Raw genomic sequence first — 15,994 nt, 5'->3', positions numbered from 1 at the left:
CCAGGAGCCCTGCAGCTCGTGCTGGCAGAAGACTGGGCCTGGGAAGGGTAAGGCTGCCCTAACCGTTCCTCTGCCCGGAGGTTGAAGTGGCCCCTTTCCTATCCCTGCTCCCTCCTGGTTCCCAGTCTCACCGGGAGGCTGGTCCAGGCACCTCAGTCAAGCGAACTGAGCAGACACAACCCAGGGCAGGACAGCCTAGGGCATGCTGACTAGGGCCTGGTGCCCGCTGGGGAGAGGGGTCCCTGCCCCCAGCTTCCCCACAGAGAGGGCTGTCCCTTTAGGCCGACCCTGTGAGCCCCCACCCTCCCTTAGTCCAGCCCAGATACCCTGGGGCCATGCCTGAGAAACATACTTGTTTCTTTTCATCTTTTATTTTTCTTACAAAAGGTTTTCATATCATTTGTCTTACAAAAACCAAAGTCCTTATCTCTGAGTTTGAAAAACATTTTCCCAGAATAAATGGGAAAGGATCTTTTATAAATATATTTTAAAAAACAAAAGCAAAACTTGTTCCTAAAGCATCTTTCTTTCCAGTTTCTTTTGTTCCTTCACTTTCTGGGGCTGAGGCAGTCTCACCCACCCCATCCCCAGTCCCACTCTCCCTCTGCTCTCTTTTCTGGGGGCTTCCTTCACTGGCCCCCAGAGTCTCCTTGGGGTGGGGTCTTGGCAGCCCGGGCCTGTGTTACCAGCACACAGCAGGGCCCGCCCCACCCCAGAGGTTGCATGTTGCAGAAGACGGGGCCGACGCCATCCTCTAGGCACTCGGGCGGGGCGGGGGGTGGGGGGACCTTAGAGGTTATCACCTGGGTCCCAGCTTCTTACAGATGAGGAGACCAAGGTCCAGAGACGGGCAGGGACTTGCTGTGGTCACACAGCCCCGGTCCTGACATGTCCTCATCGTACAGATCTGAGAACTTCCTTGATCTGGCAGCAGGAGGGCCCTGGCCAGTCCCACTGGGGCCGAGAGCCTGGCCCCGACCGTCCATCACTCCCAGGCTTAGATGTAGGGCTTAGCTGGGAGGGACCCCTGGGGGCCGGGCCCCGAGTAGCCCATGAGCGGCACCTCACACTCAGGCCCGCCAGGCGGGACCTCCCCACCACCCTCAGTCGCCTTGGGGCCTGGCTCCAAGGGGGCCTTCACCCCCTCCAGCTCCAGGGGCCCGGCCCCTGGCCCCACTTGCCCTTTGCCCTGAGCCACAGCTGCCGCGGCCCGCCCCCGCCTCACACAGAAGGCCGCCCCCACAGCAGCCAGCACGGCCAGGAGCACGGCGGCCAGGGCGGGCGCAATCAGGAGTGGCAGGTTGCCCTCTCGGGCCTGGGTGACTGGGGCGTGGTTGGAGCGGACTGCCGGGGGCGTGCGGGCCTCCCCACAGGCCTCCTCGCTCTCAGGCACCCTCCCGGCCCCCAGGGGCCGGACGCAGATGGAGTAGGTGGCGTTGGGCCGCAGCTGGGTGACCGTGTACTCTGCGAGTGAGGCCGGCAGCCGCAGTGTCACCGGCCGTTTGTCGGGACCCGACAGGTTGCGGTAGGTGAGGCGGAGGCTCCTGAGCTGCACGGTGCTGCCCTGCAGGTAGCGCTGCAGTCCCACCCGCAGGGAGGTGGGGCTAGCGGGCTCAATGCCAAGGGGCAGGGGCTGGGGTGGCTGCATGGTGGCCGGGGCAGGGCTGGGCCTCGGCCCTGGCCTCACCCGGCTCTCACAGTACAGGCCCGTGAAGCCCTCAGGACACAGGCACTCCAGGTGGCCCCGCGCCCCCAGGTGGCAGGTGCCCCCACTGAGGCAGATGGATGCCGGGCAGTCCTGGGGCTGGGCGGCAGGACCCATGGTGGGCGGGGCAGGGGGCAGTCGGCTCAGGGCCTCAGTGGTTGGCTCCGTGGGGCTGAGCCAGGTGGGAGCCATGCTGGAAGGTGGGGCTGTGGGCGCCCACACCGTGGGCCTCATGGTGGGCACCGTGGCCGTGGTGGTGGTGGCCGGGCAGCCAAAGTCGGCGTAGTCAAGGTCCAGGAGCAGCCGGCCGGCGTTCTTGGGTGGAAAGTGGCAGCGTGTCTCCTCGGGGCTGGCCAGCGCCACACGGCTCTCCCGCACCCAGGGGCCGAACCAGCTCAGGGGGCACACGCAGTTGAAGGGGTTGCGGGCAGCTGCCAGGAGCCGCAGGCGGGGGAAGAGGACCGAGAGCTCGTGCGGCAGGGCCTGCAGGCTCAGGTTGCTCAGGTCCAGCTCCTGCAGGGCTGCCAGGCCGGCCAGGTCCTCGGGCCGCAGCTGGGCGATGCGGGTGTTGCCTGCCAGCCGCAGGCGCGTCAGGCCCCGCAGGCCCCGGATGGCGGGCGGCGCGAGCTCCAGCTGGTTGTCGGCCACGTCCAGGTCGTGGAGGTTGCGCAGGCGGCCAAAGAGCCCCTCGTCCAGCCGCTGCAGCCCCAGGCCGGCCAGCCGCAGCGCCTCCACGTTGGCGGTGTCCAGGATGCCGGGCTCCAGGGCTGGGAGGCTGTTGTGGCTGAGGTCAAGCAGCAGCAGGCGTGGCAGGCGCAGCGGGGGCAGCGCCCGCAGCTCGTTGTCCTGCAGCTTGAGCTCCAGTAGGTGGTCGAGTGCGTCAAAGGCGCCGGGCTGGATGTGGCGGATGCGGTTCTTGCCCAGGTAGAGGCGCTCCAGGCGCCGCAGGCCACGGAAGGTCTCGTTGGTGATTTCCCGAAGCCTATTGGCAGTCAGGTCCAGGTTGCTGAGGTTGACCAGTGGCTGGAAGATCCCACCAGGCAGGCTGGCAATCTGGTTCTGTGACAGGTCCAGGAGCTGCAGGCCCGGCAGGCCGGCAAAGCTGCCCGCATCGAGTGTGGTGATGCCGTTCTCAAAGATGTACAGGCCCACTGTGTCGGGCGGCACGTCGAGAGGCACAGTGGTCCCCTGGCGGGCGGTGCAGAAGACTGTCTGTGGCTGGTTGCACTGGCAGCCGGATGGGCAGCCCCGCACCCTGGGCTCCAGGGCCGGCAGCAGCAGCAACAGCGGCAGCAACAGGGGCGGGGGTGTCTTGGAGCGCATCTTCTGGTCCCTGGGAGCAGAGAGGAAAGTGGGAGACCGTGAGTCAGGGGCCCCAGGGGACAGCCACTCCAGGAAGGACCGGGAAGGGAATTCCCAGCCCCCTTCTCCACTCCCCGCCCCCAAACCCAACAGCATACAGTAGTTATGAGTCAGGTCCCCAGTGCCCTGGCTGGGTTCCTGGCCCTGCCCTGTCACTTCTTCGCTATGTGACTTTGAGCAATCACATGACCTTGTTATGATATCAGTTGCTACTTCCTGCGCTGACACCAGGGTTCAGTGGGCTGATGCACACAGAGGGGGCCTGGCCCCCAAACACTCAGTGACCACAAATAACCCCCTTCTCCTTAACTCCAGCCCTTTGGCCTCTCTGTGGCTCAGAGAGAACACATGGTCAAAAAACATCAGACTCTGTGCCCTCCCCCTAAACCACCCCAAAAATCTCTGCTGAGGTGGACAGCAAAGGAGGGAGAATGGTGGGTTCTGGAGCGGCAGCCCCTCCCGTAGCATCTGGGAGAGACCAGGCAGGCAGGCGGCCGAGCATGTAAGTAGAGAAGCTGCCTGCCCTGGGCCACTGGCCGCAACCGCCGCACTCTGAGTCCTCCGAATGAGGAGAGACCACAGCAGGAAGACTTCACAGGGAAACTCTGGGATTGGTGTTTTTCCACTTGTGAAGTCAGACCTGCCTAGGACATGGCCAGCAGGAGAGTTCCGCGGGGAGGCAGAGGAGGGCTGGAGCCCTTGGCAGGTGTCCCCGCTGTGGGAAGGGGGGAGGCAGGGAACCTTGGTCTTCAGATCCCCCATCTCTGAGCCACGATGAAAGAACTAGAGGTGAGGGGCCTCCAGCCTCCCTGGGCTGACCCAGGTCTCAGGTTGGGGGACGTTGGTTGTGTGGTGGCCCCGGAGGCAGTGTCAAGCCTGGAAACACTCTGCAGATCAGATCCTCTATCGTTTCTTGGGAACCCACTCTAGGCCAAGCCCTGAGCAAGAGGAGCAGCAGCCCTTCCCACGTGCCCGCAGCACTGAACGTCTACAGTCTCCTCGTTTAGTCCCCCAGCAGCCACTCCAGGTGGAAGCTGTTCTCTTCACTCCCAGATGACAGGAGAAGAGGCTCCTGGAGGTGCAGTGACTTGCTGCCTTTGCACTCCCGGAAAATCTGAACCAGAGCCCAGGTCCTTAACCACGTCCAGGTGTGGCTGGGCCTGCCCTCCTGATGTGGGGCCCAGTCCTGCCCAGGTGGGGGTGGCTCCCCCAGCCGCTTCAGGCTCCCACTCGTAGCTGGAACTGCCCGAGACAGGATAGGGCCACAGCGTGGGCCCCCGTTCACTCAGGCTCCTGCGGGCAGCCCGGGGGCCACCCCAGCAGCGGTCCCCACACTGTGGTTCCCTAAAGTCCCTGAGAGGCCGGCATGCCTCCCTTCCAGGTGCCTCCTACTCACACAAGGGCCTTTTGTGCTGGGGCTCAGCCTCCCCTTCCCCCACGCTGGCCAGCCATCCATCCACACAGGTAGCGTGGCCCCCTACGCAGCCCATGTTCTGCCCAATGCCGTCCATCGGGCTGCCCCTCCCCAAGGATGTGGGCTCCTGGAACGTGAGGCGGAGGAGGGGCAGGTGGTCCCCAGGAGGCCACTATGGTGTTGGGCCAGCTCTGACTAAAAGCCCATCACCAGGTTGGGCCTGCCTAGGCCCTGCCCACCTGCAGGGTCTCCTCTGCCCCTCACTAGTTAACACTGATGACTGCCCTTCAGAGGCCAGCTAGGGAGGCCTTCCCTGACCCCAGCCAGTGCCGCCTCCTCTGCTCTCTAGATTCTGCTGTACCCTCCCTGAGGGGAGGCCCTGTTTTTGCTCCCTGTATCCCAGAGCCCATCTTTTGCTGAGTGAATGGCAGAGGAGCATCTTGCACTCAGCCTCAGATGAACCTCAGCCAGAACCCGGGAGGCCTCGTGTGCCCCCAGCCCTGCCGGTGCCATTTCCAGGGGGCTGTGTGTGCCACACCTGGCCTCCTTCCCTGTGGGGACCCGCTCCACCCTCCCTGACTCAGAAGGCGGCGGGTATGGCCTGGCCTCCAGATTTGGGCTGTGAGCAACCCCCACCCCCTCATGCACCTGGGGAGTGAGCTGCCTCCCCCTGAGTTAACCCTCCTGGTGGGGGTGGGGGTGGTGGGCAGGGTCAGGAAGGGCACAGCCAGGCTCTGGGGTGGGAGGGGACCTTACACTTGGCCAGCCTGGCCACCTCTACAGCTTCAGCTCCCCTGAGCCTTATAAAAGATCACAGTTAAAAGCTCACACTCCAGTCAGGCAGCCCTGGGCCAGGGGCACCCGAACTGTGAGGCCACAGACAGCAGCTTTCTCTCAGTTTCCTCATCGTCCACCTGGGCATTCCAGAATGGACACCTCCCAGGATTGGGAGCACTTAGCTCCGAGGAGCCAGGTATGTGGTCCTTAGGGGCCTGGGATGCTTACTGGGGGGTGTTACCCATTCTGCATTGATGAAGGGACCAGTATGGGCTCTGAGCTTCACCTGTAGTCTGCTGGCCCTTTAATCAGTAAAGTCATCATGGGGGAAGGAGGCAGGAACACCGGGGGTCTGTCTGGCCACAGAGGCAATCTGGGTAAGCTGATGGAGAGTGGGCGTTGGGTCAGAACAAGAGCAGCTGGCATTCTGGGCTGGGGAGACCCCAGTAGGCAGCAGCTACCCTGCTTCCAGTCCACAGGATGCAGGGATGAGTGCCTCTGCCTGAGCCCCATTCCACCTGTCCAGCAATGAGCTGGCACTGGGGCTTGGGAAAATGGCAAGCTGTGGGCTGTCAGCTGCAGGGGGCTCTGCCACCAAGAACAGATCAGAGAGCCCCCAGAGGGGACCCAGAGGGCACTGACTGACTGGAAGGGGCCGGTTACAGGGCAGCAGGAGACCAGCTCTGCCCCTAAATAGCTTCCCAGATCCTTTCTCACCTGTGGGCTTTTTTTTCTTAGCAGCCCTGCTTCACTTTCTGGAGTTGTTCTGAGCACGTGTTGTGGTTCTGTGTTGTTCTGTTTGTTTTAAATGGGGAAGTTCTTTTAACAAGTTCTGGGAGTGATTCCGCCTATCTGGGTGCGTGCTGGTGTGTGTGTGCATTGGGGGTGGGAGTGCCTCGTTGGGGTCGTGGCTGCCCTGGTCCTTGCAATTTCAGCAGCCCTGAAGGACCAGGGGCCTGGGCTTTGATATCTGATCTGCTGACTCGAGGCAGGGAGGTGGGCCCTTTCCCTCTGCAAAGGGTGTGGGGAGAGTTCTGGAGGTGGCCCTGGGATTTGAGGGGAGGGGGGAGTGGAGGCAGGAGGGCAGAGTGTCCAGGGCCTCCCTTCCACTTGGACTCGCCTTGGCCTGGCCCCACCACAAGGGCCCTCCAGGGGACAGTGCTGGGATGGGGCTTTGGGGTCTGACTGCCTGCATTTGCCGCCTGGCTGCATGACAGCCTGGCCACAGCCCTTAGCCTCAGTTCCCATCTGTGAAGTGGGGGAGGCTGGGTACAGCGCCTGAGTCTCAGGGCTTGTTTAGTTTGTATTTGGAGGACATTCTAGGTGGTCAGTAAACACTACCTAGTGAGGGTGTTACCCATAAAACCTGAGTCTTGCCCTCCGCATGCATGGGGTGAGGATGCCTTGGTGTGACAGGGGCTTCACGCAGATTTAGGCACAGACAGGAAGCCCCCTGGGCTCAGGGTGAGGCCTCTACGCAAAGGCTGCCCTCCATCCTCAGGCGTGGAAGAACAGGAGAAGCTAGAGAGAACAGCCTGGGGGGTGGGAGGAAGGTGCCTTTAGTTCTAGAAGGGGGTGGGGGGAAGTGAGCTGTCCTTTGGCCGGCAGTTCAGCATATGATGGGGGAGGAGGGGGAGCAGAAGGAGGGGCTCAGTGAGTAACGACATCATCATTTCAGCTCTCAGGGGGACCCAGAGTGTCCCCACCCACCCCTAAGTGTGGGACACCTGGAGGCACCCACTCATAGGCCCTGGATCAGGCAGGGACTGGCACGTGAGTGGAACCCCGGGCCTTCGGGTGACCACATGAGACCTCATGCTGGAGCATCTCCTGTGCCTGGCCAGTGGGGAACAGGAATGGGCAAACAGAAGCAGGCACACGTCCCTTTCTGTACCCGATACTGCGGAGTGGGTACAGGGGTCTGGAGCTACAGATCTGACCCCACGGCTCTGGGCCTCTGGCTCCCAGTGCCGGCCCGCCAGGGTGAAGCACTGCCGGCCAGGCCTGGCAGCAGCCCAGCCCAGGAGTCTGCCAACCCCCCAGGCAGGCGGGACCATGCCGGCAGCCAGGACAGTTGGCTCCAGTTTCGCTGACGTGTCTGAGGAGGCTCCGGGCCCGGGCTGGGTCCACCATTCTCCCCATCCCTGGGTAGAAGCAGCCCTTGGCCCAGCAGGTTGGGGTCTCTATCCTGGGCCCTCATGGAAGGGGCCAAGGGGGCTGAGCCTCAGGTTCCTCGGAGATAGCCCTCTTGGGGGGTGGTCCTAGCCCTGCCCTTTGATTAAGCCCTACCCTTTGACTGGTAGTGGGGGTACCCACCAGTCTTGGCGTCTCTGCTTTACTTACTCCATCACCACCCCCAGCGGGTTCTACTCACGCTATGGCTAAGTCCTGACACTCCACACCATGAACTCATCCGGGCTTCCCTTCCATCTCCCACCTATAGGGCTTTTCAACTCCAGCTGCACATCAAAATCACCAAGAAGCTTTAGAAAGTTCCTAATGCTCACACCACACCCTTCCCCAGCCAATTAAATAGGAATTTCTGGGGTGAGACCCAGGCAGAGTTGTGTTTTAGAGAAGCTCCTTGGGTGGGTCTCCTGTATAGCCAGGCCTCAGATCCTGGGGCAGAGTATTGCCAAGGGGGATAGTCTGTACGTCAGCCCGTCTCCCTGTCCAGGGAAGAGTCTAGATCCCTGAGCAGGTATGGCCAGCTGGCAGCACCAGAAGAGCAGGAGCTGGACCTCCTCCCCCTTCCCCACTCCATGGCAGGAGCTGCCTGGCCCCAGGTGGGTGTCTTCTGTGGCACTGTGGGTGACTTGGCAGCTGCTAGACCTGTCAGCCCAGGGCAGGGAGACCAGTGACTAAGGCCAGTCCCTGGCTCAAGTGAGCCCTCAGGGTGGCAGGACAGGCCTTCTCAGCAGAGGTGCCACTCTGCTGGAAGAGGACACCTGCTGCCCCAGGAGCTATGTGGTGGCTGCGGCCCAACTTGAAATGGACTGGTCCAGATGCCACCGTCAGCACGTGCAGTTGTGATGCCACTGGGGCTGGGCTCAGACATGGGGCTTGCTCACTGCCCTGTCCCCACCCAGGGCCAAGCACCTGTCAACTAAGGCCCTAACTCTGCAATTAAACCTGAATTTACCAGAGGAAGACCTTAGTCACCAAGGGAGGCCACCAGCCCCAAGCCAGCTGGGCCCAGGCTGTCTGGGGCCTAGACAGGGTCTGAGAAGGAGGTAGCCCCAGAGGGGTCTTGCCCTTCTCATTCCATCATGCCCAGGGTTCTCGGTTACCCTGCAGCAAACGAGGCCCTTCCTGGGGCCTGTGAGATGATCGGTGGGCAGGTGGGGTTGATTAGGGAAGCCACAAGTCTGCCTCTCACCTCTCACTGCTGCCCACCCAGGCCCAGGGCCAGGGGGGCCCCAGTGGCCACCCCAGCCTCAGCCTCTTCTCAGTGCAGGCTAGCTCTTTCCTTCCTCCTTAATTAAATCTCTCAGGCAGCCTCCGAGGAATGTGAGAGCCTTGTTGAGTTCCCTGGGAGGAGATGGGTTGGGGCCCTTCCCCACCTTGGAGAAGAACTGGCCCCTCGCCTGTTCCCACCCCCCAATCCTAAGGTGGCCCAAGGGAGTCTGCTCCAGCCTCCTCATACCCAGGGAGGGTGGAATGAGGAAAAGCGGGGGAGGCCGGCGGGTCTGGCCGGCCAGGCGGCCCAGCCAGCTGAGGGAAAGCAATCCGGCTGACTCTGGAATGTGGAAACTGATAAAAGGAAGAAGGCTGAGCCCCCGCCCACCCTCAGCACACCCCTGCCCGCCCCCAAACACAGCCCTGCTCTGGTCACGCGCGCGCAGACACATGCCCACGCCAGACACACGCCCACTGGGCTGTGCTTTGAGACACACACGCACACACACGCCCTCCCCCTTCTCCAAGAACTCTCAAATTCCACAGCAGTGAGGGGAGCTGGTTTTCTTGGCAGTGCGGAGCCTTGGGCTCCCTGGCCCAGGGAGGGGACTCTGAGGGGGGCTCCGGGAGGGATCGCTAGCCCTGTTAAGTGGCATTGCTGTCCTTCCCATGAGCTCAGGGCCTGCCAGTGGTCAGGGATACTTCTGTGGGCAGAGGCTCACCCAGCCTTCTCTCTGGCCACCAGGGGAACTGGCTGGCTGGCCTACTGAGGTGGGAGCTGCCTCCAGGGCCCAGCTGAGACCCTGCTGTCCTGATCCCAGGAGGTGCTACCCACTTAAAAGCCCCCACAAGGACTCAACTCTCTTTACCTGGGACTTGTCCTAGCTCACCCAGGACTGTAGTGGAGGTGTCAGGAATGGGAGCCAGGAGCTGGATGCATCCTCTGCCCAGGGCATCTTCTTGGGGGCATTTGCAAGAGGGGGCTGCCTGGCGAGAGCACTGGTCTGGGCACTGTCTGAGGGGCTTCTCATGTTGAACCCCTCCTCCTCCATGTCCAGGGTCTGGAGAGAGTGGTGCCATTCCAGCAAATACCCTGGGACACCAGCCCCCACCTGCCCACTGGTCCCAGGTAGTTGTTTCACTGAAACATGAGGCCAGGGGAGGTGGGGACAGGCAGTGCCCGGGCCCCCAGCCTGGCACGCGTGTGCTCATCCTCCCTCCCTGGGCCCAGGAGAGGCCAGATAATGGTCTGGAGGGAATCCAGCTGGGCTGCTCATTACCAGAGCCCTCTTCCTGCCTCTGACACTCTGTTTACAGAAGCTCCAGGGGCTGATTCCCCTGGGAGAAGACGGCAAACTCAGGGGACTACTCTCCCATCCCCCACACTGCCTGCCTTAGCCCTGTTGGGCCTTGCCAACAGCTGGGCCTGCTGACCCCACTTGGAGGTCACCAACCCAGCCACCCCTCTTTGCCCCCAACGCCCAAAGTCCAGCCTAGTGGGAAGGGACCTTGAGATTTAGTTCAGTCCCCCAGCCCTAAAAGTTCTTGGTCTGGGGAGGGGGCTCTGGGTCCTGGTGCCACGCCCCAGAGCCTCACCTGCCCTTGGTGCAGAAGGCAAGCAGAGGGACCCTCAGGGTCACTTCCTCCTTCCCACCTTTCACACTCCAGCCCTTGGCCCCAGCGGGAGAGGTAGTCAGCTACCCTGGTGTGGTAATCGTTAACAAATGGGGGTGAGGCAGAATGGCTGGCACCAATCAGCTGGCCTGCCAGTGACCACAGGGGACCTCGGCAGCCCTCAGGCTGCAGTGCTGCCAGCCCAGGGACACAAAAGACTAGGCTGGCTCCAGGCCATTGGGTTCACAGCCTGAGCAAAGCCCCTTCCCTGGCAGGGGCAGAGATGGGGCACCCTGATACCTGGAGTACAACCCAGTCAGCCAAGGTCTGTACCCCATTTCAAGGGCTGCATGCCTGTGGGCCCCTTGCTCTGCCCTGAGTGACAGAGCCCTCAGGACGGACCCCAGGCCGTCGATCTTGCACAGGGGGACAGGGGTTAGGGGTATTCATGCCTAGAACCAGTGTCACTCCAGGAGGTAAAAGTAACCCAAGACTGTGGCTTGGCCATCCCCTCAAAGGGGTTTGTTTCATAAAACTGGTCATGCCGGAGGGCCCAGCCGTGGGAGGAGGGAGGGGGTGTTTATTTTGTCTGCTTGCAGCCCCGCGGGCCGGTGATCCGCGTACTCGCGCGTGCGCGCACCCCGGCCGTGGAGCTGTCGGAGCCCGAGGACTGCCAGATAAGGGGGCGGGCCGGGGGCGCACGGTGCCCGCCCGTCGTGCGTCCCCGAGTTGATCCAGGTGATCGTTTAGGACTGGGGGCCGCGTGCCCGCCCTGAGTGCATGTGCGCGCGGCGGAGGTCGGCGGGGTCCGCGCGCGTGATCGGCGCGTGTGCACTGCCCGTGCCCTGTTCCCGCCCGCAGCCCCCCAACCCGGTAGACACTCACCGGGTGGCAGCGGCGGCGGCGGCGGCGGGAGCCGGGCGGGACGGGCCGCGGCCTCAGTGCTTCCTGGCCCGGAGGCCGGAGGGGTCCTGGGTCCTGAGGTCTTGAGGTGCCGAGGCAGCCGCGTCCGCGACTCCCCGCCCCAAGGCTTGGGCTCCGGAGTCCGCTCGCGGGAGGCGGGTTCAGTCTTAAGAGTCTGGGGGCGTGGCCGCCATGGGCGGGGGGTGTGGCTGTTCCCTATTGGCCGAGGTGGGGCCGACGGAGACCCGCCTCCCCTCTGCTGAAAGGGTCATTCGGCCAAGAAGCCTGGTCCTCACCCCGCCAACTCCCGACAAGGCGGGCAAGAGAGACCTTGCTTGGCTCCGTCGGGAGTCAGGAGTCCTGCGGTCCAGTCTGGTCTGCCACTAGTTTGTAATATGACCCTGGCAGATCCCTTTTTCCCTGTGAAGAAGCGAGCGACTAATGAGTGAGACCAAGCATCCCAAACCTGATGCCTGTGACATACCAGGCAGGTGATAAAAACTCGAGGAACGAACCCCAGAGCCTGTGGAGACCTGGGGAGGGGAGACTCAGCAGCTATGACCTGTCCCAGTCTTCCAGAGCTTCAGGTTTTACAGAAGAAACTGGAAATCTGGATTTTTTATGTGAAATCTTTCTGTGTTGTTGTTGGTAGCTAATCCCAATTTCAGAAACTCCTGGCTAGGCCACACACACAGATCCCTTCTGAGAGCCTCATAAGTACAACCTCTAATGCCAAATCTGAGTCCTGGGGTCGTTTTGCTGTGAGCACCTCTGGACCACTTTCCTCATGTCTTAGATGAAGGGAGCAACACCCAGGAAGGGGACATGATAGACTACCCACAGTTACCGGCAGCTTCAAGGCCAGAATGTGCTGGGGGGTGCTGGGCTGAAATGTGAGGTTGGGCCTCACTGTCAGTAGGTGGGGCCTGGGTGCTGCTGACAGTGGCACTTAATGGGGCAGAAGGGGTGGGTGCCAGGGGCTGGGCTAGTCCAGAAAAATCCCCTGCCTTGGAGGATTCCAGGAAAACACTCAGCCCTCTTCCCCCTCTGCACTTGTGGTCAGAGTCATGCCTCAGAGCCTTTGGGGACCCAGCTCAGCTCCTAACTTACAGCCAGCTCCAGGACACCCGCCACCCCGTCCAGCCCAGCCCACAGTCAGGGCTTGGCTGGGCCAGCTCAAATCTCGGGGGGCCTGAAGGCTTATCCCAGCAGGCTGGGCCACACCAACTTGCAGGGGTGGGGGGGTTGCGTGGTGTTTGAAGGACTGGATCACCTCCAGAAGGCAAGATAGCCTCCGTGTCCAGTCTCTAACAGGGTTAAGCAGGGTCCAGGTGCAACGGTTACCTCCCAGACTTTTCTTCTCAGCTCTTCGCCTCCTCAGGACCTCTCCCCAACACGGCCGCCTATCAGGATGGGCAGAGGTCTGCACCCCATGCTCTTGTTATTATATGTGGCTGTGGAGTGTGCCTTGCACACCTCTAAACGTCCGTTCCTAGGCCAGTGCAGGCCCTCAGGTGTGCTTCATTTGGCTCCTGTGGGACTTTTTAAAAATGTGAAGCCATTGCCAACATTGAAAAATCCAGTAGTTTCACATTAAAATGGGACTTCCCAGCTTGCCTTGAGTGGGAACTCTCGGCCAAGGCTGAGTAGCAGCTGCCCCCTGTGACCAAGGCCCAGACTCACAGGTGGCCCCAGTCCCCACCAAGCCTAGTTGTCTCACACCAGGCTGCTGCACTCCTTCAGTTTCTTGAAGCATTTGAGTTTGCAGTCATCTCAGACTGTCCCTGTGCCTCTGCCCTTGGGCCCTGTGTCCCCTAAGGCCCTCAGGAGACCCCAGCCTGACTCTCCTCCAGGAACAGGACTTCCTGACAGGTCCTGAATCTTCTCGCCTCTGTGGCCATTTCTTGCTGATAACGAGATCCCACCTGCCTAAAGGATCCATCTCCTGCCCCAGTCCTAAGCCTGGACTCACACAGGCCATGCTCCCGTCCACCCGGAGGTTCAAGGACAGGTTCCAGGAGGCCCCCCTCCCCAGTTTGTCCATCCTGTCCTCATTTGGCTTCAAGGCACCACCTGCCTTAGAACCTGGTTCTAAGGGAGCAAGGGAGTGGGGGGCAGGGTTTGGTTCAGGGGGGTCCCCACTGCTCAGCCTGGGTGACAAGAAATGGGGACATGTTCTGCTTTGGACCAGTGCCAATGCCAGGATGTTTAGGTGGTGGGTCTGAGTGGGAGAGATGGGCTGGCAGGGAGAACCAGAGGAGGGCTCTTGAAAATGCATTTCCTGGCAGGCTCACCGCGGTACTTCCTGTGTTATTTGCAGCAATATTGGGAAAGCTGATGGGAGTATCGGGGGTAACCCCTCCCCCACGTGATCCACTTGATACCACCATGGTTCTGCATCTTCTGGGACTTGGGCTCAGGGGTAGGTGGCAGGTCTGGGCTCTAGACCTTCTGTGGCTTTGAGTCTGGAGCAGACCCCTAGATCTGGGTCAAAGCCTTTCCCAGTGGCAGGCCCAGATGCCAGCCCTCCCCCATTGCCATGGCAGCAGGAGAGATGCCCATGCCAGCTTTCCCCCCCTCTGGCCGTATGCCAGGCTGGGGCTTGGTTCTGCATTCCAGACCCAGACCTGGCTTGGCTCTCTTTACAAGGCCTGGGGTCAGGCCCGTGCCAGCTGTTGGCCAACTCTTGGGGCTGGGTGCCATGACCCCATTTCTTGGCCTGTGCTGTGGTGGGTAGGATGCTCCCGCCTGACGGAGCTTCTCAGGTAGCTCTGCCTGAGGCGAAGAAGACTGGCCTGACCTGTCAGAGAAGCCAGCCCTGCCCTCCTTGACTTCCTGCCCCTGCAGCCCTAGCACCTGAGTCATTGGGCCAGCCAGCTGGGGCTGATGGGGCAGGGGCACAGGGGTGCCAGGTCAAGCCTCTTAAAGAGGTTGGTTTAGAGCATAGGTGAGCCATTGATGCCAGGGTGGAAACTGCAGGCCGATTCCCCATTTCTTGCCAAGGCAGCAGCAGGGTGATGAGAGTCCCTGCCCAGCATACTTGCTCTCAGACTCTTGTTTTCCTTCCTCCTGTCTATCTCCACACGGTGACCTCTGCTCAGCACAAATCTCATCGTCTCCCTCTTCACTTAAGATGTGTCATTTGCTTCTCTATTGCTCATCCGATGGAGGGAGGCAGAACCCTCCTCCTGATGTACTAGGCCCTGCTCTGTGTGGCCTCTACCCACCCCATCCTGAGCCTCAGCCCCTCACCCTTACTGCCCAGACCACCAGCCATGTCATTCTACTCCCTGTTCCGCAAACAGGCTGTGCACCCGCCTGCCACAATGCCTTTGCGTATGCTGCCCTTTCTGCCTGGAACTCTCTCCCCTTGACGTGGTTGATTTCTCTTAAACTTTGGGTCATAGAGAATGCCCACTCCCCTGTGGCCAGTCAGAGTCAGGCCCTTCTGCTCCCTGCTGTGTGTCCTCAGAGAACTTTTCCTTCACGCGTTTGTCTGTGGAATTCTGTCTGCCTCTCACCCAGGCCGTGAGCTTTTGAGGCCAGAGGTGGGGACTGCTGCACTCACGTTTGGTCACACCTGCCAGCCCAGCTGAGGGCCAGGCGCAGACCAGCTCACCAAGGGAGTGAATGATTGTGGATGAACTAGTGGATGAGTGAAAGTCCTGTTAGAACTGCTGAAGGGACTTAGGTGTGGCCCCACTGGATCCAGCGTCAATGTGGGGGACACCTGAGGTCACATGACCACGTTGTCCCCCTGCCCCCCTCTCCCCCACAGCAGGCAGTGATCAGACCAGGTCAAGAGGGCAGTTCTGAGCCCAGCTCACCCTGCTGGGCCCAAGGTAATTAGAGGCTGTGTTATTCACTGGTGACCAGCCCAAGGCACTCCAGGAAGCTATGGAGCCATCCAGGACCCACCCAGCTTCCCAGTCCACTCTGTGGCTCCCTTCCAGCAGGGTGGGGAGGGGTGGTGGGCAGCTGGCCGGGCAGGGGGGGCGGTGGGCTGGACCGTTTGTTGCCTGGGTGAGGGATGGAGGCAGCTGCCACAGCTGGGCGACCGCTGACTGCTGGGACCACAGTGAGGAGGACGGGGTTCCATTTGAGGATGAGTGTCAGCGTTGAGGTGGGGGTCCAGGCCCATGGGTCCCCAGGGATGTGAGAGCAGGACCAGAAAACCAGGAGCAGGAAACAGAAACAGATGAAGACACCAGTCTGAGTTCTCCTGGGTGCCCCACATCCAGGAGACTCTGGGCCTGGAAAACAGCAGTCAGGGCTGGGGGCTGCAAAGGGGCCCTGCAGGGCCTGGGAGGGGAAGGGGAGTGGTAAATCTCTGGAGAACAACAGGCTGTTGGCCAAGACAGGCAACACAGAGCAGCAGGGGCTCTGGGGGCTTCCAGCCTCTGCCCCCGCACCAGGGCCCCACCTGGGGGACAGAGAACAGGGAGGCCAGGGAAGCACGGCAGGAAGGAGCCCCTGCTCCTGGCTCCTGGCTCAGGCTTGGGCACTGGGGCTCAGAGATGGTGCCTAGGGGAGTTCTGAGTCTCTAGGACAGCATCAAGGCCCAGGAGCAGGGGTGACTGAGGAGAGGGCCCCTAAGCCTGGGTCCTGGAGCACCCAGGCCAACTGTGCCGGGTGGAGATGGAGGGGGTCCCCAGCTCCAGCACCCCTCTCACCTTCCCGGGCCTGGTGTTTAGGCTGTTGGAGGTGAGACCAGGGACAGAATGTATGTCAGGGGGCTTCTTGGAGCTGCTGAGCATGGGAAGAGATCATGGCTGAGGTGCAGAAAGAGGGGGCAGCTCCCCTGTGCCCAGGCTCAGTAC

The 15,994-nt window shown here is 61.5% G+C and overlaps 2 protein-coding genes across 3 annotated transcripts in view; one reads left to right on the top strand and one right to left on the bottom strand.

The window, feature by feature from the left end:
* The window catches only part of LOC116740567 (coronin-7), a 58,170-nt gene that overhangs the window by 33,336 nt on the left and 8,840 nt on the right, over positions 1 to 15,994 (top strand). The gene's annotated exons all lie outside the window — the stretch shown is intronic.
* On the bottom strand, positions 353 to 14,946 carry VASN (vasorin). The gene is made up of 2 exons (XM_032606262.1): positions 11,157 to 14,946; positions 353 to 3,038 (listed from the first exon to the last, which is right to left on the bottom strand). The coding sequence occupies exon 2, from the start codon at positions 3,026 to 3,028 to the stop codon at positions 998 to 1,000; it is 2,031 nt and encodes a 676-aa protein (XP_032462153.1). The 5' UTR covers positions 3,029 to 3,038; positions 11,157 to 14,946; the 3' UTR covers positions 353 to 997.

The sequence above is a fragment of the Phocoena sinus genome, chromosome 15, assembly GCF_008692025.1.
Source record: "Phocoena sinus isolate mPhoSin1 chromosome 15, mPhoSin1.pri, whole genome shotgun sequence".
Classification (NCBI taxonomy): domain Eukaryota; kingdom Metazoa; phylum Chordata; class Mammalia; order Artiodactyla; family Phocoenidae; genus Phocoena; species Phocoena sinus.
Note: the sequence above shows the minus strand (reverse complement) of the source record. Positions and strands in the feature narration are given on the sequence as shown.